Below are 24,157 nucleotides of genomic sequence, written 5' to 3'. Positions count from 1 at the left end.
TGAAAATACCTTTTAATATTTTTAACTTAATTTTTTTGTCCTTTCTTTTTCTTCTGCTTTTCAATTGGGTTGCGGAAAGATAAGCCCGTTTCAAATTGATCAAATTTTCCGTTTCTCCGACCGGTCGCAATTATCCTCCACACAATGTGGCCTTCTTGCAAAGCAATCGAGCGCAGAGTTCGGGGAACTCTGAATTTTACAGATCAGCGTCGGTAGAGCGACCGCAAGATTTTTCGTTGGATTTTTAAACGAAACTTTACACAAACTTCTCGTACGCTTTCGTGTAGACGATACACATCGACAACTTCGCCGGCTGGCCATAAATATTGTAAACTCTAGCTTCATGCATATTACAGACGTTCCTTCGACTTCAACTTATCCCCAGCAGTAGCCTTGCTCGACGGTAACTTCGTACATCACGTGTCGATCCGTATTCTAATATTACACGAAGATTTATTTTCCGCATTTGTATCATCAAGGTTTTCTTTTCTTTTTTTTTTTTTGTTTTTTTCCCTTGGCAAAATTGTTGGTTACTTTATTTAGTCAATTTACTCTTGACTCGAAGAATTATTTTTCAACTTGTAATTCGATGCAGAAATTTTTCCTTTCTGTCTTATTTTACGAATATTTTTCATTTCTCGGAAGTAAACAATAAGTGAAAAAAATATTCACCTCACTTGCGTTTATTCGGTTCAGAGAAGTCGTTGATAAAATTCTAATTTACCGAAGGAAAGAATTATTCAGTTGGATTGAGAAAACTAATTGATCTGATGAAACGAATATATTACTGGCTTCCGGTGTAATGTTTCGTACGATTTTGAATTATACAACAAACGTAGATTAAACTGACAAAATATTTACTTGACTCCAATAAATATTGATTACTTTAATTCAATTTCTTTACGGAAAAGAAGGTTTATTTTTTCGTGTTTCTTCTAAATTTATGACAGTGCAAAATACTTCGTTCCAGTCCAAATTTAATTTATTTTTTCGGATCAAAGGAAACCTTCACAATTCAACGAAACAACTTGTCATTTCGTATATTTATATATAATATATACAGTTACAGGAAAAGATTTCTCAAGGTGAAACAAGTTTATTTTCACTTATTGCTTTTTTAATATTTTTCGTCAACTTTTTCCTCGGTGTATAAATATAGGATTGCTATTGTTATTTGAATTAATAATTTGACTGATTTGATTTTTTTTTTATTTCCATTTTTCTTTTTTTTTTGCCAACAATCCGATGATCACGAATTTTTGTTCATAATTTGAATAACTAATTGTTGATGCAAATCGTTCTCCGATCACTCTCTAAATTTGAGTCAGTCAAAATTGACCGAATCGCAATTGCACATTAACGGTGCTTCAATGTCAAAGTTAAATTTATTTAATTGAATAACTTTTGAACGAGTGAATTTATCAGAAAATAATAAGAGACATTTTTTGAAGAGCGTTGAATTCTCCACAAAAATAAGTAAGTGAATCTTTCGTACGACGCGTCATTAGCTGGTAATAAAAATCAGAAGGAAAAAAAACGATTTTCTACGTGTCATTCTTATATAGAAAATAGAAAAGTGCGATACGCAGCCTCTCAATGTTAATATTAAGAGCTGAAATTTTAACGGGCGTATTTTTATACCGAAATGAAACTTTCGAACCTGTTTCGAAGAAAATAAAAATTTGTTTTCAGTTTTTTTTTTTTTTTGTTTTCTTTTTATTTGAATTTGGCTAAAAATCCATCCTTCCTTTGGTTCTGCGGAAAAAAAGTCCGAAAATAGCGTCGTTTCATCTGCGCGTCGGGAAATTTCCCGGAGTTGGGATCGTTAGGTGCAAGCGCACCGGGCGGTTCATGTCCGCGTGCATCTGCGCGGCTTCTGCAGGAAAATGTCGTTCTCTCGGTACACTTGTATCGATTTTTTTCGGGCAGGTCGTTCACACCGAGTCTGTGTGTGTCTGTATAGACGAGGACAGTCGACGTACTGCCGCAAAGAAGCCACGACGTCTTATTGGAGCGAATTCCCCGTCGGCGTAACGCGAAGTCGATACCTTGACCGATCGGCGAAAGCCTTTCGATTCGTCCTTGAATTAAAACGCCGAATAATTTTCTCCATCCCTCGTTAAGTACGCTATTTTATAATTTGCGTTTTAATCTGCTCGAAAATTATGCGCCGACATTCGCCGAGCGAATTTAACCCCGAATTAAGATACAATTTACCAAAATCCGCCCGTCTAATCTTCGTTTTTCTGCAGAGTGCAGATCCGAGGTATTTTTCTTTTTTTTCTTTTTTTTGAACAGTTTCAAAGGCTCAGGTAAATTGAATCGAATCCAGTTCGTTCGATCGGTCGTTGAAAAAACTTCGCAAAATTCGTCAACTGATGGGAATTTTTTCGACCGAACTTCTTTGATTACGGAGTCAGGAATTTCCGCCTGAATTTCCCTAGCAAGGACAAAAACTAAGATACGCAACCCTGAGGGAAATTCTTACCCCGTCATCGTCAGCATGAAAGGACACACTCGAATATACCCGAGGAATTTTCTCGGCCGCGTACGTATAAAGAATATACGAAATTCCTTGTCGCGGAATATTTTCAGAGTACCAAGGTTGCAGAAACGTAGGGATATAAAAGCACCGCGAGACAGGAGCAGAGATGCAATATTCACGTCGAGTTATTCGTAGCGGTGAAAAAGAAAAATACCTGGCTGTACGAATTTTGAGAATAGCGAAGGGCGCAACAGCGAAGGGATTTCGAAACGGTTCCGATATCCTTTGAGCAAAGTTTTAACCCACTACGGCATTCAACTCTCGCGCCAATTTTGCCAGAAGGATCAGTCTGCGAAGTGTGTTCCCTGAATTCTAGATCAGGGAAGAAACGGGAGCTCGTGACGTGTCCTTGACCTTTACGATCTTTTAACTTATTTGACAAAAACTACCATTCTCGACGGTCAACTTTTGAGGGGTGAATAAAATACGGTCGGCTATCCGGTGTCACGAAATTGCGAAATTATGTCTGAATATTGCATCGAATCGTCGCTAATTTGTCACAGAATTCTTGTCGTGGGGACTCGATGGAAGAACATTGTCGATGCATAGTTTGCAAATTTCTGTGGCGTTCGAAGGATCCGGTAATTCGTCCCTGAGGTATTTATTGGCTCGTCCTTAAGGGGTCAAGGCTACTCATCGGCGTGAAAAAAACGGGTATTTGAAACAATTTTTTTTCTTTTTTTTTTTTCCACAGTAGTTCAACGTATTTTATAAAAAAAATATAATTTCAAGTTGTTATACAGTGTTTTAACTTTATTCGACAAAGATTTCAAAAAAAATAATTAAAAAACTAAACATTCTTTGTGGACTAAGTTGTCGCCTTATTTATTGTAACCCGTTCCACAAGTAGTGATTTGCTGTGACCACTGTAATTTAAAAATCACTCGATGGATTTAAATGAAATTCATACAGTTTATTGCAGGCATAAAAAAACTCGTGCCTGATCGGAGGATTTTCTTTTTTTTTTTTGATCAAACGAAGCAACAAACCAGCGCTTTTTCCGTTAAAAGTTCGCAAATAAAATATCAAAAATAAAAAAAAAAAAAAGGATACGATCAGGCACTAGATCAAATATTAAACCATTGATTTTTCTTTGTTTGATTGATTTTAGATTAACCAGTACAAAGTTACGATGGTTACCGCAAAGCACTTTATGTATATATATATATATATATATATATATATATATATATATATATTTTTTTTTTCTTATCTTTTGTCAAATAGACTTAATACATCGTGTGATAACTTGGTATCATTTGTTTTATAAAATACATAAAAAAAAACAAAAGAATCGTTTAAAGTACCCATTTTTTCACGTCGCTGAATAGCCATAACCGCTTAACCTTGCAGGATCTCTTCCTGACAGACTGAACAAGGATATTGCGCGGTGACACGTTTTGTAAGACCGTTCTGGCTGCATTTTTTCCGTCTTGTCGCAGCTTGAACTGGTTTATGAAACACCGCAGGACTCGGTTCAGCTGCCAACTGGGTCAAACCTGTCCCCGCAGTTTCGAGCCAATTTTTTTGAACGCGAAACGCCAAATTTCAGTCTCCAGGACATCCGGGGGACGTGTCGGTTTCTTCACTGAGAGAAATTTTTATTTCCGGTTACCGCTCAGTCCTCAACTATTTTCATTTCTTACCACAATCGAAAAATATAGTTCTAGGTAGAAAATGAACATTAGTTTTCTAGCTGTTAGGCGTACCTCGTTTTTTTAACGATACCGGTTTTACTGAAATTTTCTAGTTACTGTAACAAATGAAATTTTTCTCAGTGTTACACATCCGTTAGGATTTTTATTTAATTCTATTTCCATTACAGTCCGTTTTTATATTAATTTTTGACAGGTTGAAAGGTTGCTGGAAAAGTTGGAACGGCGTGATTTAAAAATGTAAATCGATCGATTGGAAAGTTCAACGCCCTGATATTATCGAAGTTATAAATTGCCCTTAATCGAAAATGATTGCAGGAGTGGGCACGGCGATTTTAAACTGGCCCTAATTTTCTGGAATGAATATAAGAACGGCAAACTCGTTGACGAGATAAACGAACGGCCTCCTCCCTTATTGTAATTCAAATGGTTGACCTTTCGCTGCGTGAACTCAGAAGCGAACCATTCCGCTCGGCGTTTCGTCTCGGTCTGTATGGAATCACCGATTACGATCGATCGACCCGCGCTCTTCGTGAATTATAAATATTTACCTCAATGACCTGATTCGACGATATTCCGTCGTATGATAGATCAGGCCGTTAGACAATTCGACGTTTTTGCAAATAGCGTGGAACTTCTTTGTATGAAAATGGAAAGAGAATCATAATTCGGTATTCTAGCTGCAGGTTTTTCTAAGACGAGTCGATGGAACTTGGTTCATTCGGCAAGTTATTTCAGAGGTGTAAGATTATTTTTAATTCTACATCTGCTTGCTGTAGCTAATATCGCGTCGAGTCGAAGATAAGAATACAAGTATCAGCCTGTATTTTATTTTAACCGTTGCAAAAATTTGATGTCGGAGCAACGATGAATTGATAAACAAAACGCCTTGTATAACTGGAAGAATACAGTGAATCGAAAAAACTGATCTCGCGTTATAGAATTACTACAAAATGTAGCATTGAAAGCTGTAATCGTACAAAATAGTAACTCGTACCTCATTTTCCTGTAAATTCAGGTTTGACATTTAAAAAGTCGAATTTTTTACTCTTAGATATTTTCGCAATTCAATATTCTCCCCTTTGTAATATTGGCCATTCTCGAAAGACAAAAAAAAAAAGAAGAAATTCCGCTATAAATTTATTTACACACTCTCGCGTTTTAGCAATTTTTATTTTTCTGCAAGTCATCTTTTCGCATTTCGGTCCTAACGACGTTTTTAAGTGTCGGTAGTTTGACTTGGGATTTCATCTCGTCGACTTTTTGGTCCTTCGCATTTTTGTACCCCACCCAATTTTTCCCGGTACACGAATCGTGACAATTTATTAATTAACTAGTTGTTTTCCGACCAAGCAGGATCCTAAAAATCTACCGAACTATCAGCACGTATAAAATATGGAAAAAGATCAACAATTGCGGAGTCAAAAATTTCTGACGCGAATGAGATGAGATTGAGTTTGTTAAGAAATGTCTGACAATGAGCCAACCTCTCTTTCTCCCTTCGGAAACGCTGTAGGCCAAATTCTTGAACTCTATGTCGACGGGTGGCCGCTTTGGAAGATGCGTCAGGGAAACGGCGGGCCGTTTGCCATTTCCCTGGCTGCCAGGACTCGCTCCGCTGTGATTGGGCACTTTTCGTGCCAGGACTCCGCCAGTGGCCACAGTAGCCACGGCTCCATTTGTCGATGTCCCGTTGCAGCTGCAGTGAATGTTGTTCTGAGATCCCCTGGAAGAAACAATGGAGCAGACTTGAAGTTTGGTGGGAAATTTGGAAAATAGCGATTTAAGGTGGCTACGTCGTAAAAGGACGAATTACGTGGAGTGGCGATGGCCACGAAAAATTAAGAGTTGAAAAAAATAATCGAACAGGAAAATTAATCGATTCGTTGATTATTTCATATTTATTTGAAACGGTGCATTTGAAACCACGGTTTTTGCAAAAGTCGTAAATTTCAGTACAAAAGTCTGAATGGCGAAAGAGTTTTTTGATAATTTATAGTTTCATTTGAAACGTTTATTTATCTTTCACTAATTATTATCATAGAGGTACGTAGTAAATACGACAATTATAATAATTGATACTTTGATGGCATAAATTGATATTGTATCGCATCGTTCATGGGAGTCAAAAAAATAAACAGATTGATTTTGAAAAATAATCGATTATACTCGATTGATCGGGCAAAAATAGTCATTATTACTGTGGAGGTCAGAGCAGAGCCTAGACAATATTTAAACCAATACAATTTTAGACATTAAAACAAGAAAATCAATACTTATTAACCCTTACGCTTCACACCGGGGTCGAAATAAACCCGCGGGATGTTCCGTATGAAAAATATCGAAAATAATCTGATTTGATGCAAGATGAGTGATGAAAAATTGTAAGAATTTTTGATTCCCTCTTTATCCAAAAATCCAACTTCACACGTTCATAAAAATACCTTTTTTCCATCGCGCAGTACCTCCAAAACTTTTTTTCTTAAAAATCTGTCTCTCGAGAGTTACTCGGTCAATTTTTAGCTCAGAATATAAAAAATTCAGTTAGTTATAATTTTTTGAGTAGACTGATCCGTTTTGCCAAAGCTAGCTAACTTGCCGTGATAAATCATAGTCAAAGAGTATGTATCCCAGAATTTTTTCCAGTTATTCGAATCGATATCTCCGTTTCTACGCAATGATTTTTTATGTGAAGTCTCCATCAGCGCTGTTTTGCGCACATCGCATGTTGTACACGAAAAGGGTGGAGAGTTGATTTAGTCACGCGCCCCAGAAAACTCGTTTGAAAATTCTCTCATAGCCTCGAACTCTGCCGATTGTTTTATTCAAAGTTTTGCACACGCAAATGCAAAATTGTCTGTTATAATTTAATGCATTCGAATTTTGCCGTGTTTTACTTTTAATGATTTCGTGCTGATGCCACCTCGACTAAATTTGATTCAACGACTTTAAATCCTGATCATCGGTAGCGGTGTGTAAATTATCACAGACACGATCGTCATCGTTTTCTGCGATAAACGCGGCAATAAAAAACGGAGCCACGTTATGCGGCCGAAGGATTTGCCGCATAAACGACAGTAAAGCCCGATACGTTGCAATATCAGCGACTGTTATTACTGGACGTGGAAAACTGCAAGGGTTATCGATTTTCGCGACCTACAAAAGAACCCGATGCTTTGTATAACGGCCGAAAGCTGCTTACTACGATCGTAATTTTTACCCCGATTCTGCGCCTCTTCGCGATTCTCGATCGCGAATTCGTAGCGCTCGATTCTGCGCGGATTTCGTGCGCATTGTCGAATTCAACGAGAAGATGAAATCATTGGTCTCTTATACGTTCGATATGGTATTTCGGAAAAAAATAATTTGTGATTTTCCACCATGGCACCCCCTAAAAAGTTTGTTCAGGCTAAAAGAAAGATTCTGTCAAAAGATGAGGGATCAACGTTATGTGGAAGATCGCGCTCAGTTGATGTTTCAGTTTTATAAATTTTTGTTAAATTTATGAAGTATCGTGAATAAATTTCTTTTCATCGCTTACATATGTATCGATCGCAATATCAATTTACGTCGCACAGAAGATCCACAATTGTAATATCAAGTCCCCGGTTGACATTTGAGCAGCGTATCTCTGACGAATTTTTAATTACTAATTCAATCTGATGGAATAGTTGTAATTCAACGCGGACTTTTAATTTAGAGGAGAATAAGATTCCCGGTCGATATATCGTTGCGTCACGGATAGTGATCTTTGCGTTGAATATAAATGTGAGGAAAGAAATAATAATTGAAATGCTACATCGTGTTTCTTTACGAATTCAAAAAAATGTGTAAAAAAAGGTGAATAATCGAATGAGCGCGATCTTTCAGATAACGCACAAGGCTCACCTTTTTACAGAATCTTTCTTCTAAACTAAAAAAAACTTTTTAGGGGATGCCACGGTGGAAAATCGTAAATTAATTTTTGCTGAAACACCCCAAGTCTATAAAACATCTAAAACATCCCCGCTCTGTTTTACCGACACATTAACGCGAAAATCACCGTGCGGATGTTATTTCGCTACGATTCGAACGGAAGGTTCGTTTCTGTACGGCGATCTCGTGTAAAGCCGTTCGTATCGAGCTGTTCTAATTTCGGCGAGGGAAGCTCGCCGCGCTTTTTCACCCTGAGACTTTTTATTTTCTCCGTGTGTCGTCGTGGGCAAGGCAACGTTCGCCGAGTTGCGAGGGAGGAAATTGGCCATTCGCAATTCGGGGTTTAGAGAAATGGCGAATGCATTGCGCGTCTGGCTTTGTCAAATTAGCATCGTGAGATAATTATGTACGACAGGGGAGGAGGGTTGGGGCTGTTTCGGGTGTTGTAAAACTTATTTTGGCAATCGGGTGATTATACCCAGTTGAAATTTTGCCAACGAATCGACGAGGCAGTTCGCACAATTTTCGCGATCGTATCCGTCGATCGTATTTCTATCTTGGCCTTAGACTGCCAACCGATTACGGATTATTTGCAGTTGGGTAATTAGCGGGAGATCAAGTCTCGCGATTTGGTTCGTCAAGTTCGACGTTATCGGCCTCAGATATACAGCTCGGGAATATTTCCATCCGAAATTTAAAGCGGTTATCTGGCAAGGAGCTGCAGCTGATTTTCGTGCGCTCAAGAATGTATCAAATGTAGAGTTGAGTTGAAAAGCTGTAAAGACAGAAACATGATGTATCGAAAGTTTGAAAGTGCGACCGAAGTTCATCGAATTGAAATAGCTCCCATCGAAAGTTAGAAAAACCGTAAATTTCAGCTTCGGTAGCAGGATTGTTTATAACTTTGAAAAGATCGCATCATCGAATCATTTTTACAGTGAAAAAATCGCTTCGTAAAAACGATTTTAATAAACTGTGGCTCGTTTTGTTCGTAAATGAATTTTCTATAAATTTATAAAATAAGATATTGGATAACGGTGAAGTATTTTTTGTTAAGGCATTGATTTACTATTCATCATTGGTAATGATTTTAGCCAAACAAAAGACACGAATTTTTTGATTTGTAAAGAATTTATCAAACGAAACGATTTTTTCATTCTAGAAATTGTTCGACACTGGGATCTCTTAAAAATCATCAATAATTACGGTGATGTAGCTGTAATTCATCGTTTCACAAAAAAGAAAAAATTGAATAAACATTTTTGTCTTCACGCATTTTTGACTGGACTGTACGTTTGGTAGATCCTTAAATCCGTTGGAATCCTGATGGAGAAAATTCGCTCTGAGGATCCGTCCGTCGTCTGAGAGGCGCGAAGTAATTATCAACCTGCCAGTGTCGCCTGATCGCGGAGAAAGCAAATTGGCGGACAAAAATCAGCTCGAAAATGAATCCCCGAGTGGGCGTCAACTGCAACGCGTTGCAGACGATTATAATTATCCGAGACGAGAATCGATTTATTTCTCTTTAAACCCTCGAAGGACCGAATCGCCGGATTCGTCTAGCCTGGCGGGTTTTTCGTTCGTTAATCAGCGGCTCTCTAATGACGGATATAAAAAGAGGCGCCCCCTCACAGGGCCAGAAAATCACTTCCCTTCTTCTGGACGCCCCTTTTTTTCGCAATTTTTCCCCTTATAAACCCTTATCTGTAGAAGTTACGCGACATCGATGCAGAGAGGATCATAGATTCATACAAAATATATTCCGTTGGACCCGCGTCAGACTTTACTTTACTTTCTTCTATTTTCTCCAGTCTAGGCATACAAAATGAAGAAACGAGCATCCTTTTCGTTATTATTCACGAGCCGAGAACCCGGGGTGAATTTTAATTCAAAACGGAGTCGCACGCTTTTGCCGTACACGGTTCATTTTTACTCTTCACGTCCACGTGCATAGCTGTGCAATATTCGAAAAGCAGCAACGAATTACTTCGCTGCTTTTAACATTGAAAATTTGCGTTACCAATGTCACGTGATTTTTTTTACAGAATTGAGAAATCTGATATCTACAGTCTTGAATTCTTTCTACCTGATACAAAATTCCCGCTGATAAAAGCTAGGATTAACCGAATACCGAAATTATGGAAGATTTTTTTCACAGTGATTGCTTTTCGTTTTAGTATCACTATCCTGATTGACAATAAGTCGAATAAATCTTCTAAAAATTGGGGGACCACACTGAGAAAAATTTCATTTGTTACGGTAGCTAGAAAAATTCGGTAAAACAGGTATCGTTAAAAAAACTGTTTGAATATTGTTGGATTTACGAAAAACGAGGTACGCCTAACGATTTTGCGCTATTGTCGATCCTTTTTTGGTTATTGCAACGCAAAATCGCTTTTTAAGGTTTACTCTACTTTTTTAATTAAACAAGGCTTTGACGTCAATTTATCGTTGCACGAACATTAAATTTTCGCAACAGTTGCAAGAAAATATAGCAACAGTGATCGCAATGAGAAATAATAGTAACGGATACCAGACTTTCTGGTAACAGCTAGAAAACCAATTTTCATTTTCTACCTACAATTATATTTTTCGATTGCGGTAAAAAATGAAAATATTTAAGGAATGAGTGGTAACCGGAACTAAAAATTTCTCTCAGTGCACCGCAGAAAACACCAACTCGTTCGCTACGAAATCCATTATCCATGGATAAAACTGCGAGTACAGTGTTGATGGCTCACCTGAGCTGTTTGTGGTAGTCGAAATCATCGTGTCCCATGACAATAAAATTCTAGGTTTCCAGAGTAGCACGTAAAGACGAAAGAAACACCCTTCACTCCGTAAAATTCGCGAGCATACTGAGGAAGATTAAAACGATTGCAAAATTGATTCCCGATCACGTTTATCGGATCGAAGTACCGATTATCGAAATATGACGGGAGATCACAGCTAGTATATCGCATTAACCTCTCTTCATTGTATTCTTTTTAATTATTTTCCCCTCTCTTTCTCTCTCGGCAAGGGACTTCGACCATCGACACACCGACGGTCCGATTCGATTTCGTACAAATTTTTATCGCCACTTGACAGATAGGCTAATATTGACTTGTGAAACCCGCGATGTACCCACTCGTAGATCGTGATCGCGACGTTAACGATGGATCGATGTCAAATTTGTCAAGTTGTCATTCGGCAGTTGCGTCAGGAGCGCCGACTTCGCTTTTCCAAAACTCGAGCTTCGCAGCCTAGCTTCGGGGGTTGAAAAGTTTAATGATATAACAAAACCCTACCCGCACAGATGGAACGATTAATTAACCTTTCGTTACTCCAACGTCGGTCTAAATTCACGTCACGTAAGCTCCGGCAGCTATCGAACCGCGGACAGAAGCTCCGTTGATCAATAACCCATGTGTCAGCCCCCGGATTTTTGAGCTTGCAGCTTCATTTTCGCCGCGCTTGTGTCACGTGATAAGCGTGCAAGAAATACAGCTTCATCGCAACGGGATAATGTTTTCTTTCAGTTTTTACCGAGGAGAGGAGGAGGGGGAGTGTAGAATTTCGAACTCGGCAAAGTTTTCATCGCAATTTCGAGCTTTCTTTTCAAATAATCGCAGCTAACCTGAAATCGATCGTCGAGAGTGATCTGCAACTGATAAACAACAGTGAAGAATTTCTTCGGATCGTTGATCTTTGATCCCGAAAAGCTACACTATCTGCGATTTAACGTCAGTCACCGATCGGATATTCCTAACGGCGGATTATCAGATAGCGGATTATTTCTGCCTTCGTATCGTTCAGGCGATTTCAAATGAATCGTCTCGCTGCTGCAGCTTTTTAGAAACTCATCAGAGGCTGAATTTTCTCATCTTCTTCACTTCCATTCTTCCGATCTCATTGTTTCCGGAATCATTTCGAATCAACGAAGCGATGATCTCGGCCTTCGCATCAATTAGAAACGCGACCCGATACGCACTTGATACGTCCGCATTAGTTTCGCGATAAGAAAAGATTAACACCTGTGGCGTAAGTTTTTAGTTTATTTTTCCAAGATACGTAGTAATTGATAAAATATTCAGCGTCTTCTCTTCGCGTTTCCTTACGCATGGGAGTAGAATTAACATCAGACACGTTCGGTTGCCAAAAAATATATCACGCGGTCCGGATAAACCTTGCCGAAAATTGAATATATATGTATAGTCATGAAAAATCTAGCCAATTTGCGATCTCACATCAAGATCAAGAGTGGCAAGAGTGTCCTAATTTACAAGCATTTGAATCGTAGAAACCGACGAAGAGTCACCGGTCTAGAAATTAGTTTCGAAAATTAAGCATTCGATTCTCTGAAAATGGGAAAACGGCATTCTGGTAGCGCCAATAACGCCACGCCAAGGTTTGCCTTTGAGCACTGTTACAAGATTCGGGTCGGATGGCAATCGTTCGATGAAGAGGATAGGCTTCTTTCCCTTTGCCCTTTTTCCCTCCACATCGACGATCTCTGTTCCGGATGATGCTGACAAGTGACAGTCTCCTCTCCCATTGAACGCCCCTTTTTTCCTATCTCAAGAGTTGCTTGCACGTGAAAATATCTCCACCGAGATCAAGATGTTGTTCCAAAAAGCTGCACAGGTTTCTTATACCGTTTGTTACAGACTTTTATACACTGAAAACGGAAAAATTACTCGGAAAATTCCATCGCGTCAGGTTTTTTCTTGAACTCGTGTTTGTAGTCTCACTTATCGTTGGAGTGAAATTCCCGTTTAACTCGAAAACTGGTATCCTGTTCTTGTTTATAGAAATCTTATGCAAAATTGATTTCTTACTTCCTTTTAATATGTATTGGAGGGAGAATCAAGAGTATGTAGAAACAGGGAAAGTGAAAATGAAAAGCTGAAGCGTGTATCAAAGAGAGGAAGAAGAGGTTTCAAAGGCAAAAGAAGAACGAACACGGAGTGTTAAATACATTTCATGAAGAAATTCTTTGTTTAATTTTATAAGAAATATTGCTTAGTTCATTGTTATGAAATGGTGGTTTATTCGTCATTGCTGTACTTTTTTTTATGCAAACACCTTGTATTTTGCAAATATGTTGTACGTAATTTAGCGAAATGGAAGTAATTCTTGGATTCAACATACTCGAAAATATAACATTTACCAAAAAAATCCGATGCAGCTGGAATAAAATATTTGTTTACAGACCTGTGCTATGATACGAAAAGACTTTGCTGAAATGGAAAAACAAGAGGGAACCCCTTATCGCGTAAAGCGAGCCATCGGTTTCCAATTATCGAGTTAAGAACGGCATTAAAAACACCAAGCACTCGGCTTGTAGGCGAGAATCGAAGACTATCTCTCCAAGCGATTGAAAGAGAGAAGAGAAAGAAACCTTGAGATCGTGAAATGAACTTTGATCGGCGAAGAAGTTACCATAATTTGATCTTGGTACGGACACTAGAAGGAGCAGAGATCAACATTGTTCAGACGGACAGTATAAATTTGAGCTAGTGATTCATAAGCTCGCCGACAACCGTTACGAATCAGTGACGTACTCCTGGATGTACATTCGAATTGTAAATCAGTGAATTTTTTGTACGCATAGATATATAGATATATATATACACGTCGCGACTACCATTACGAGCATAGGATCTGATCTACGGAGCGATAGAAATCCTTTGTTACTTTGCCGAGGCGAAACCGCACGAATGTTAAATCCGCAATCTTCTTCTTGTTCTATGAGTAGCTATACGGGTACATGACTGTACCGGAAGAATCTCTGGAAACTTGAAAATCAACCGCGCGTGCGCCAAATAATTAAATCTCATTGGTCGGCGAAATCTTCACGCAGCGATATTCTTGTCCGCGACGCAGGCGTGCCAACGTACGCAAAATGTGTACGTTTGAATTCTCAAAGAGCATAAGCATTGAATTCCGACCGTTCTTTGAAGAGTCAATTTTCCGAACCGACAACAAACGCTTCCCAAACCTTTCCGATTCGCTGCCTCAATTATTTGAGATTCTAACCTCGAAAATTCGTATCAACCGCATCGCCGGCAGAAACAGTTTGACAGCTGAAAAATCGAGTTGGCCAGCCTGCGCGAACAGCCGATAAAACTCGCGCATGCGCGGTTCATTTTGAAATTTCAAGAGATTGTTCCAGTATGCATGCATGAATACTGAAGCAAGTTCTAGTCCTGACATCGTCCTTTTGGTACGGTGTTTTTGTTAGCGAATGTAACCGCAGAAGAAAGTTAATTATACACTACTGTGTGTGTGTGTAAAACATGTTTTATTAGTTGTGGGATAGACTGAAGTTGATGTCGAAGCGGATTTCAGGTATAATGCGAAGAAAATGAAATTTCTTCTGAATATCCGAAGCAGAGTTTTGATCGACATGAATTTTTTTTGGTCTTGGTAACAAAATTGCGAATAAGCTTTTGAAAGGACGTCTCTTAACCAATCGTTGGACGATGTTAGAATTACAATTTACAAATACTCACGCATAATTCCTGCTGAAAATCTGAGTACTGAATTTCATAGGACGAGTACTTCGCATAACCGAGTCACGGAACGCGGTTCCGCCTTCGTCGTTTGTCTAAGGCTGTCAGAGTCGAGGAATATCGACCAGCGTCGTGTCGAGGTTCGGGCCATTTTGAGCTCGGCGCAAATTTGGGGGGTGGAAAAAACCGCGGGCCAATTTCTTGTCGTAATCATTAGAGCGGTGAAATATTCTCGCGAAAGTTGTAAATAAAATCAGGGATAAGCGAGCCGCGTTACTCGCGTCGCTTTGCGTTTCATCCGGGATGTTCGGGTTTCCCGAGGGATCACTGCAGGTTTTCCCCTAGATAGATGTTACATGTTTCATTCTACAACGAATCCCATGCGGGTATATTCTCCCGTCGCGTATTTCGACCTCCGAGCCGCTCGACTGGTGGATAAAATTTTCTCCTTTGTCGGCATGTGTGACAAAGGGACGACCCTACCATCGGCCGAGTTATTTCCACCGACCAATTGAATTGAATTTTCAACCAAGCCGTCCCGCCGCTTTAATAATGTTGACCAACCGCCGCAAGGCAGACTTTGATTTGCGAGCTGTAGAATTTTGCGTCTGGGTTCTAGACGTCGAATTTTGATTTCCTCCGCGTAACTAATAAGAGAAAAAACAGTTTTATCGGGCAAGGTTTGCTTTCGTAGAAACTAGAACGATATTTCGGATTTTACGAAATATCACCTATTTTCGCGAACATTTGTTGCAAATAATAATTAATCAAACTTCAGTCTCGCGTTTAAATCACTTTTATTAAAAATTGATAATTAATAACAAAGTACGAATGTAAAAGTATTGATAAACAAAGTTCGAAGATGAATGTTTTTCGTAATTCTTCCTTGTTCGTACGGATTTTCTCGTATCAAACTCCCATGGTGCTCTCATTATACGGCCCCTGATAACGTCGTTCAAAATTCATCGCATCTTGGTGAAAAAATTTTCCTTATTCTTCCGAACAGGTACCCGTATTAGTTATCGACAAGAAACTTCGAGACTTATTTATCAACGTAAAAAGGACAAAAGTAAGTTTTACAAGTAATAAGTGAGGATTTTGGTTATTAATCGATCTATGTAATCAAATGTGATGTATTTAAACACAAAATCAAAAAAGTATTTTGTTGTTGACCCGTGTAATTGGTACAGAGCTTGCGGTCTGGAGGGCGTACCGAGTGCCGATTGATAACCCCGCGTAAATACGCTACACACGCGATATTACGCCATGGTTATCTGTAAGCCCGTGTAAGAAGACGCGAGGAGATCATTCTTATGTCATTTGTGGATGACCCTGCTTCTGGTGGCTAGTCAAGGTCATGCTTGATAAATTAATCAACGAGGACAGAGAATTAATGACTATGAAACTCTGGCTGCCAATGAGAGCATTAATCAGCGAAGGATAACCGAAGCAATATCATCGCTACGCGTGATTTCACGGAAGAAAACAGATGATGAACAGATGAACGAACGACCAGTTTTTTTCAAGTCACTTTAACCTTGCTCGGCACGATTGCTCTAGAAAAGGGTGAAATAGTATCACGAAGGACGAAACGAGTATCAGACGTTTAATAAAGGTCGTTCAATGCCTGTCGAAGGTTTGAAAAGTTCTACGTTTTCACCGATTCGCAATAAAGGAGCCTCGCGTTTGCGGAATTTCCTGCGGGAACTCTTCGGAGTGTGTACGGAATTGATTTCTCCCGTTCAAAAGTCGGGGGGATAAGATCGAACTCGTTGGATGATCGATCGAACGCGAATCGTAGTCATTTCGTCGCTATCTTGTATCCCAATCGCAATTGAATCGGCGGCGAATTCTGTTTGGCATAAAGTAAATTTCAACGGGCTCTTAACGTGAAATGTTCTAAAACTCGTAATTGAACAACGGCGTATGGCACTCGAATTTCCCCAACCCTCGTATTTAATGAAGCGAAATTCCAGCGGTCACGAGTGCGCCGCCTGTCATTACGTGGAAATGGGTTTCTCTTTCGACTTGAAGTTGCCGAGATATACGAGGAGACTGTAACCGGCTGGTGCCTGGAAAGGTTTGGGAAATGTTCGCGAGAATTCCAAGTTTCCATCTACGAACGTCGTACTTTCGTAACCGAAGACTTTTCAACGACTTATGCATCGACTGCGGACTGCAGAGAATTACGATGCATCGTTGGAAGAGTCCAAGTTTGGAAGGCAAGATCGCACGGGTGAGAATCTGGATCACTTCGTGTTGTGTTCCAATCTTCGAAGGAGTTGAAGACGCTAGTGCGGAAAAAACGGATGAGAGGGAAAAAATTGTTCGCATCTCTTTTTTGTCGTTATATCGCGGCAATAACGGGTGTTAATTGATCCGTGAGTTCGCAGTTCAATTGCGATAATCGCGACCAGCTGCATCCAACCGTAACATGTTTGTCCAATTGACCCTTTCATCGCCCAATCAGCGTCGAATGACCAGCTTTACACTCAAGCGCGTGTCGCGCTTATTCTCAGAGAAAAACAAGGCGGTGGAATGACCGGTTAAAATCCGTCAAGAAGTTTGCGAGCACTGCAAATCTGTCGGTCGCAGCTGGTTTGCACGGGTTTAACAATAAGACGGTAACGAACCGAGGATGAAAAGCACAAGCTTCGTGCCTGCGAAACACGTGGCTAAAGTGTTACGTCAGCTTCGCGTTAAAACGAGAAGACACCAAGCTAAAAACAGACTACCATAGATACAGGATGTAAGATATAAGAGATGCTGGTTTTGTTTACACTTGAAACGCATAAACATGGTCAGCGATTAAGCTAAAGTGGTCCTTCAGTGTCAAATTAGTGGGCTGACTATTGGTTTTTAATGGTGTGTTTTATTTTCAACACTTATTGGTTCTTGGTCGTTTTTGTGCCAGACAACCAAAGTAGTTCCTCGTTTTTTTTGTTTTTGGTTCTTGTCAAATGGATTTTCTCGAAGGGCCGATATATCGAAATTTCAAACATGCGAGAATAAAATAAACGAAAGATTTCGAACAATTCATCTTTCGTTATGTTATTTTCGCATGTTTGAAATTTCGAAATATTGACCCTTCCAAGTTTTGATCCCCGCCAAAGGGATGAAACGTCAACATGTACGGATGTCGTTTATCATTGATCTTGGATACCAAGAAAGAAATCGGCTCTTACCAAGCTAAACTTGAAGCCCCGAATTGAATTTCTAGAAATCGTATTTGAATCTCTCAACCCTCCATTCCTTTGTAATTCAAATATACCGACTCATAATTTAGGTCTCATTTACACCCATGAGCTTAGTTTGACCCAATAAAGCCTCGAAATTTTCGGAAATTTTACATTGAAATTGAATCTTGCCGCTCTCAATAGAACCTCGTATCTTCTACGAAACCCGGTCGAAGAAAAGCACGAGAATAAGTTTGAGGTCCGAACCCACGATATATCGTAACTGAGGCTACCGAGAATCAAGCGAGTCCCAAATTTCGGTTCTTCACAGGACCTCGAGTAACGGGAATCGGAAATTTTTCGCAGTTTTGAGGTGGAACAAAGATCTTTTGTTACCGTAGAGATTTTTCCTGTCTAAGATGATCACGTGTACAAGTCCGGAAAACCTGAAAACAAATTTCTTGAGGTCCAAAATTTGGTGCAGCTTGCGCCGCCGCCTGGCAAAAGCGCGAATCAAAAGTCTGACGATTTTTTTCGGACTGGTTTCAGTTTTGCCATAATTTCACCGGACCAGACTTCTTTCGTAGGTCGCGTTCTCGGGTTTCTGATCGCTCCGAATGAAATGCGAAACTTCTTTAGACGAACGATTCGACGAAACTCACCCGAGGATCGCGTTGTTGAGATTCTCGTAGCCCAGCGTTGGCGGCGGTGATCTGATCGTCACCTGATGACTTCCGCTCGCGATGAACTGGACTTGTTCGTCTCCATTGTACTTGGTCCCTCCACCTAGCGTCAGGTTCTTCAGATCGGCCATCTTCAACCGCTACTCGAACGCTAAGGCGAAAAATAGGCGTGTTTAATCGGCTTTTTGAATTCATTTACCATCACAGTGCGATTGGCTGTTGAAAAAGTCTCAGGGTGGCCGGAATCGATACTTTTTATTAAATTTGCGACATACGATGATATTGTTGACAAATTAAAAACAGAAATTACTTGAATTAGCCAGAAAAGCTTAGATATCGATACTTTGTTTCAAACCGTTTCAAAATCTTTAAAAACCTAGTACATTCGTTGGATTCCATTCCATGAGACATGATTTTATTCAAAAGACTATTTTCTGTTGTTTTCTTTTTTCGAGTTATCGAGTACTGTAAAAATAAATAATTAAGGAAATCGATTAACCATGGATTTGTAGCAAATAATCTTCCGAATAAAACGATCAATTGTAAAATTTACTAAAATTTTGCACAATTTTCAAGAGATTATACATATCGAACCTTTTTTTTAAGAGTTTTCCGTACAGCTTTCGAACATGATGATTCGATGAATATTCAAAGTACGACTATCTCGCAATAAAATTAGCAAAAATCAGTTCCTTCCTCACCTAACCTTCCTTAAATAACTTTCATTCCGTATCAAGTCTGCGGTACAATTTTCCAAGTGGTATTTATTGCTACAAAAATCGTACGTAACAATAATCACCGGATGCAGTACAGTGAGACATAAGCTGTGATCAATTTAAGGATTGCGAAAGCCGGAGAAATTCGCTTCGAAAATTCCATGGCAAAAATTACAAAGTGTCGAACAACTTGAGGCAGTCAATTTTCACTCTGTTGCGGTATCCCACGTTTGCCGTTCGCGTATGTTTACATTGTTATAATTTTGGAGAAACCTGTCAAGCTTTTATCGCCGATTCGGTAAGCGGGGATAAATTGTGTTTTCGAAGTATTATACGTTTATAAAAAACTTCGAGCCACCGGGGATTTTATCCGCAAACATCAAGCGCTGCAACGTAACGTGGCGCGGGTGTATAAATATGTACAATGTAACAATGATTGTTTGGGTATAAAACGATTGTTTGCGATCTGTTGATATCTGTACGAGAGTTTAACCGGTGACAAATTTTGCGTCGCGGGTATCTTATTGTCAAACTTCGAGACGAAGACAAAAGATTTCCAGAGTTATTAACAATCTCTCGACATTCGAGAGAATACGTCACGGATTTTAAAAGATGTTTAATACATACTGTGAAATACTGTACGCAAATTTTCGACGATTTCAAGAGGGTTTTAATAGAAGTCTGTGTACACCGAATGTCAGAAGATCTTGACGAGGTACGAGATTCGGTAAGGATACAACGAGGGTGCCAGACTCGAAGTGATTGGCTAATTATTTCTCATAATTAACGACGAGCACATTTCTGGTTAAATTTATCCCCAAGTGGCACCTGTCGACTAAATATAAACGTAACAGAATTGCGCCATGGCTTCGAAGAATCTGTCACTTGAGACGAAAATACAATCGCACCTCGTTGCAATTCACAGGCTTTAAAGTTCACTCGCGATCGTTGTAGAACTTCGATACTTTTTGCTTGATTGAAAATTGAAATAGAACGAGAACGGCGGATTACACCGAGTTTTGGCCCTTAAATATCTTGACCTACGCAGGGTTTAATATTCGTGTAATCTGCGCTTTTAGATGCACACACATGCAGGTGGCAAAGACATCGATGTTAAAGAATCAAGTTGCGCCAACGCAATGTGTTTGTCGAGTGATTTCCGTCTACGTAAAGTGTGGTTTATTTACGCTTGAGTATAAAAACAATATAAAAAATTTATACTTATTTATATTGTATATATATATATTTATACTTTTCATGAAATCTGCGACGTCTTTTTAAGTTTGAGCACACCATGTGACGATCAACGCTGGAGTTGAACGAGTTAACAACGAGAATAACAAGACCGTTGATTGAGAAGGGGCAATAAGATGCAATTAAGCGTATAACTGAGGTCCTCGCAGAGTTTAATCACGTCGGAATTTCGGGGAATTATTCTTGCAAGAAAAGAGCAGAGATGGATGAGGCATGATCAGCTCTTCAGTCGGGATTAAGTCTCTCGTTTGACAAGAGGGATGCCGCATACTTTGAAAAAGTATCGTATTTCGAATCTTGATTGAGTGTGATGAATAGCGTACCGAGTACAGTCCAGGGAAAAGAATTAGATAGATGACAAGACGTGCGAAATCAAGGTTCGAAATTTAATTGCGTTACAATAGAAATCCTGATCGATACATTAATCCATTGATGGCTGTATATTGAAACAGAGAAGGATCCGCAGTTTTTCATCGCTTTGAAAATGTCATATTAGTGTTACGCATCTTTAATTATAAAATCGTTTCAATTGTGAATAGGTATTCGACGCAGATAGCTTGCAATGAATTTCGAACAACGCAAACATGTTTTTCAAGAAATGATAAATTTATCAATTACTCAACAACCCACGATGACTTTGCAAGCGATGTTTTCGTGATGAAACTGAGTTGTTGCAGAAGAAAAATCATTAGACAATCTCGTGATTTATAGAATATGTATTTATTTGCGTGGTTAAAAGTAACTATGTATTATTATTATTATTAAAATATCGAACCAGTCACAGAATTTGGGCTTTTCGTAATTATTGATAATTCAACTTGTTCCGTTTGAACGAGGATTCTTCTACCTGTTTTTATTTTTTTTTGTTTTTACATCGAGAGTACATATTTCTAAAATCAAATTCATGTCAATAGGCCGAGTTTGAATTTTCAAACCTTGATTGTGCGATAATTGGCTGATACGAATATTTGTCTCCGTTAATTTGTTAAATTTCAAAGTACAGTTAAATCGAAGTGGATTTATCGTCATTGAACGTCTTGATCACGGCATTTCCATTTGGTTTACACGAACGACGAGATGTTAACAAAATCAGGCTTGGAAGACAAATATAAAAGTTATCACAACAAGAGGCGTGATCGGGTCTTAAATAATCGAAGTACATGTAAGATGATGTGAGAATGAGACACGAACATCCGTTAATAACCTGAAAAATAGCCAGCACGTAACAGCCGGAAGTTGCGACTGATGATCAGGCTGAACACGTGACAGCATCTGGCAATATTGTAAACACGTGATTAGATGTTGTCTACAGACTGACAACGTCAGGATGGAAGTTCTAAAGTCTTTGTCCGTGAGTCGAGCTGGTGCATAAAAACACGTTTATTATAAATATATACGTGCATGCACATGTGTATTTAATCAGTAACATCAACCTATCCGAGTACGCCTGCACTTGATTCTTTCTGACCGCTCTGCGAGTAAACATTTATCGTTTCAACGGCGTGATTCATTCGCTGCCGTGGCGCGAAATTTGAACGTATTTATTTATTGGTTTTTTTTTTTTATTTTGTTCTCTCGTCTTCTTTTTACCGGACGTTCACCCAACGGCCAGAGGCGATCGATGAGTCACAGGCTGCGAATCGTGTTTCCCTGAATTTCTGATAGCTGGACTTCGATCCTGCTTTGAATGTCGGCTTGGTGCCGTTGGCGGGATTAACGATTCGTCCCCGTTTAGACTCGATGCATCGAATTAGCTGGGAAAAATTGGGACGTTACCGTTGGCGAAAATGATAATACACGCGTCAAAACCGTTATTGATCGGAACTGATTTAAAAAACTATCAGGAACTGTAGAACTCTTTGAGAAGATTCCAGAATTCTCTCTCTCTCTCTCTCTCTCTCAGAAATAAATAAATAAATAAATAAATATCATTTGTTACAAAATGGGGTTCCAACTTTGCAGAGATAGACATTTAATTGGAACCGAATCATCGGTCAAGTTATACAATTAATTTAATTTTGTAAAACAATTAAGGTGTAATTATTTACATCTTATGATTTTAAAATTGAATACGATTTTGGTATAAGATTTAAAATTACTCGTTAAATTTTTACGACTGAAATATTTCTCTTTATATTGAGAATATTTTAGTTTTTTTTTCATATTAGTTACATGCAATTTGTATTTCTGTTTTATAGATAAGTTAATTATAATTACACACGCAATTATGTTCCGCACGTCGTGGGAATCAGCTTTGAATTTTTTCAATCGGATGTTTATACTCGAGAATAATTCGACACCTTCTGAGCTGCTGATCAGCCCGTAATGCAGGTTTCTTACTCTGCGGTGTTTCAAGATCAGCATAGCGCCAAGGTTCGTTCGGAGAGTGACTCGAGGTCGAGGAGGAATGCTGAGCTAAGAATCTTCCGTAATATGCTGGGAATGATGAGATGAGAGAAAGGAGCGATGTTTCTTCACTGTCGAATGATTCATCGGCGACGATGTATAACTCGCTCCAGATCTCGTTTTAACGTTACTGCAGCTTACGAGGCGGACTCGAAAGATGAAAAACACACCGAGGTTTGTTTGACCTATCTTTTTACAATAACAGGTATACGTTTAACAGGTTCGAGATGAGTTTAGTCTGCGGGCGAGTCGTGAGGCTGAGGTTAAAATAACGCGACGAGAAGTTGGAATAAAAATTGTTATTTTACAATTTTTCAACAATTTTTACAGAGTCTAATTTCCAAATTGCGAATTATTTTGTAAGGCTGTATTAATACGAATCACTGAATTTCATTGGCTATTCTATAAAGTTGCAAACAATTTTTTTTAACGATACCTGTCTTACCCAATTTATCTAGTTAGTGTAACAAATGAAATTTTTCCCACTGTGTGTACTTATTTTTTGTCCGAATTTTGAGATTATTCACCCACTGCACTTTGAACGAAGAGAAAATGAATTGATAAATTTTCCAATAGTTTCGCTGGGAGTAAAAATCCACTGTGCGGCATGTTTGACGGGGAGCAAATTGAGAGAAAAGGCAACCGAATTCTTATCGTTAAGACGCAGACTGATTGGCGTGAGGCGTTGGAAAGCTGCCAATATCGTGGACGAAAGCGCAACTTGAATACGAAGCTTTCAAGCGGCTGAAAATTCTCCTTCCTTATCAGCGTAATGCGAAACTTGTTGGATACGTTGGCAAGCGAGTGACGTTGAAGTCCAACGAGACATGAGACGTCTGTATAACAAAGCTTTGAATTACTGGCTCAAGAATTTATAAGCATGGAGAAGGGTGACAAGCAAGATCCATAAATTATCCTCAAGAAAAAACATTTTTCAAGTATTCCCGTTGCGTTGTACTCGAAGATTGATATGGTCTAATATTCCTATCACTTAAATCACGTCTTCGTACGAGAATTGCTAGCGCTTTTTGGGAAATTTTTAGGGATAACGATTGCACAGATCATCGAAATTGTTTTTTTTTTTAGAGTTTACATTTAAATGAATAAATTTTGGTTCTATACATCGAATAATAACCAAAATCGTCATTTATTACTTATAAAACTTACTTTTGTCCTTTTTACGTTGATAAATAAGTCTCGAAGTTTTTTGTTGATAACTGATACGGGTGCCTGTTCCGAAGAACAAAGAAAACTTTTTCACCAAGATGCGATGAACTTTGAACGACGTTATCAGGGGCCGTATAATGAGA

General features: G+C 39.0%; 1 protein-coding gene across 1 annotated transcript in view; it reads right to left on the bottom strand.

Moving 5' to 3' along the window:
- LOC124300853 (ATP-binding cassette sub-family G member 4) overlaps positions 1 to 24,157 on the bottom strand; it is a 33,337-nt gene that overhangs the window by 5,915 nt on the left and 3,265 nt on the right. Inside the window, exons 2-3 of the mRNA XM_046755279.1 lie at positions 18,451 to 18,622; positions 5,688 to 5,926 (exon numbers count right to left, since the gene is read on the bottom strand). Coding sequence (XP_046611235.1) covers positions 5,688 to 5,926; positions 18,451 to 18,602 — 391 coding nt within the window. The 5' untranslated portion in view covers positions 18,603 to 18,622. The remainder of the gene's footprint in view (positions 1 to 5,687; positions 5,927 to 18,450; positions 18,623 to 24,157) is intronic.

Source organism: Neodiprion virginianus, chromosome 3 (genome assembly GCF_021901495.1).
Source record: "Neodiprion virginianus isolate iyNeoVirg1 chromosome 3, iyNeoVirg1.1, whole genome shotgun sequence".
Taxonomy (NCBI): domain Eukaryota; kingdom Metazoa; phylum Arthropoda; class Insecta; order Hymenoptera; family Diprionidae; genus Neodiprion; species Neodiprion virginianus.
The sequence above is the reverse complement of the archived record's forward strand: the minus strand, read 5'-3'. Positions and strand labels throughout refer to the sequence as shown.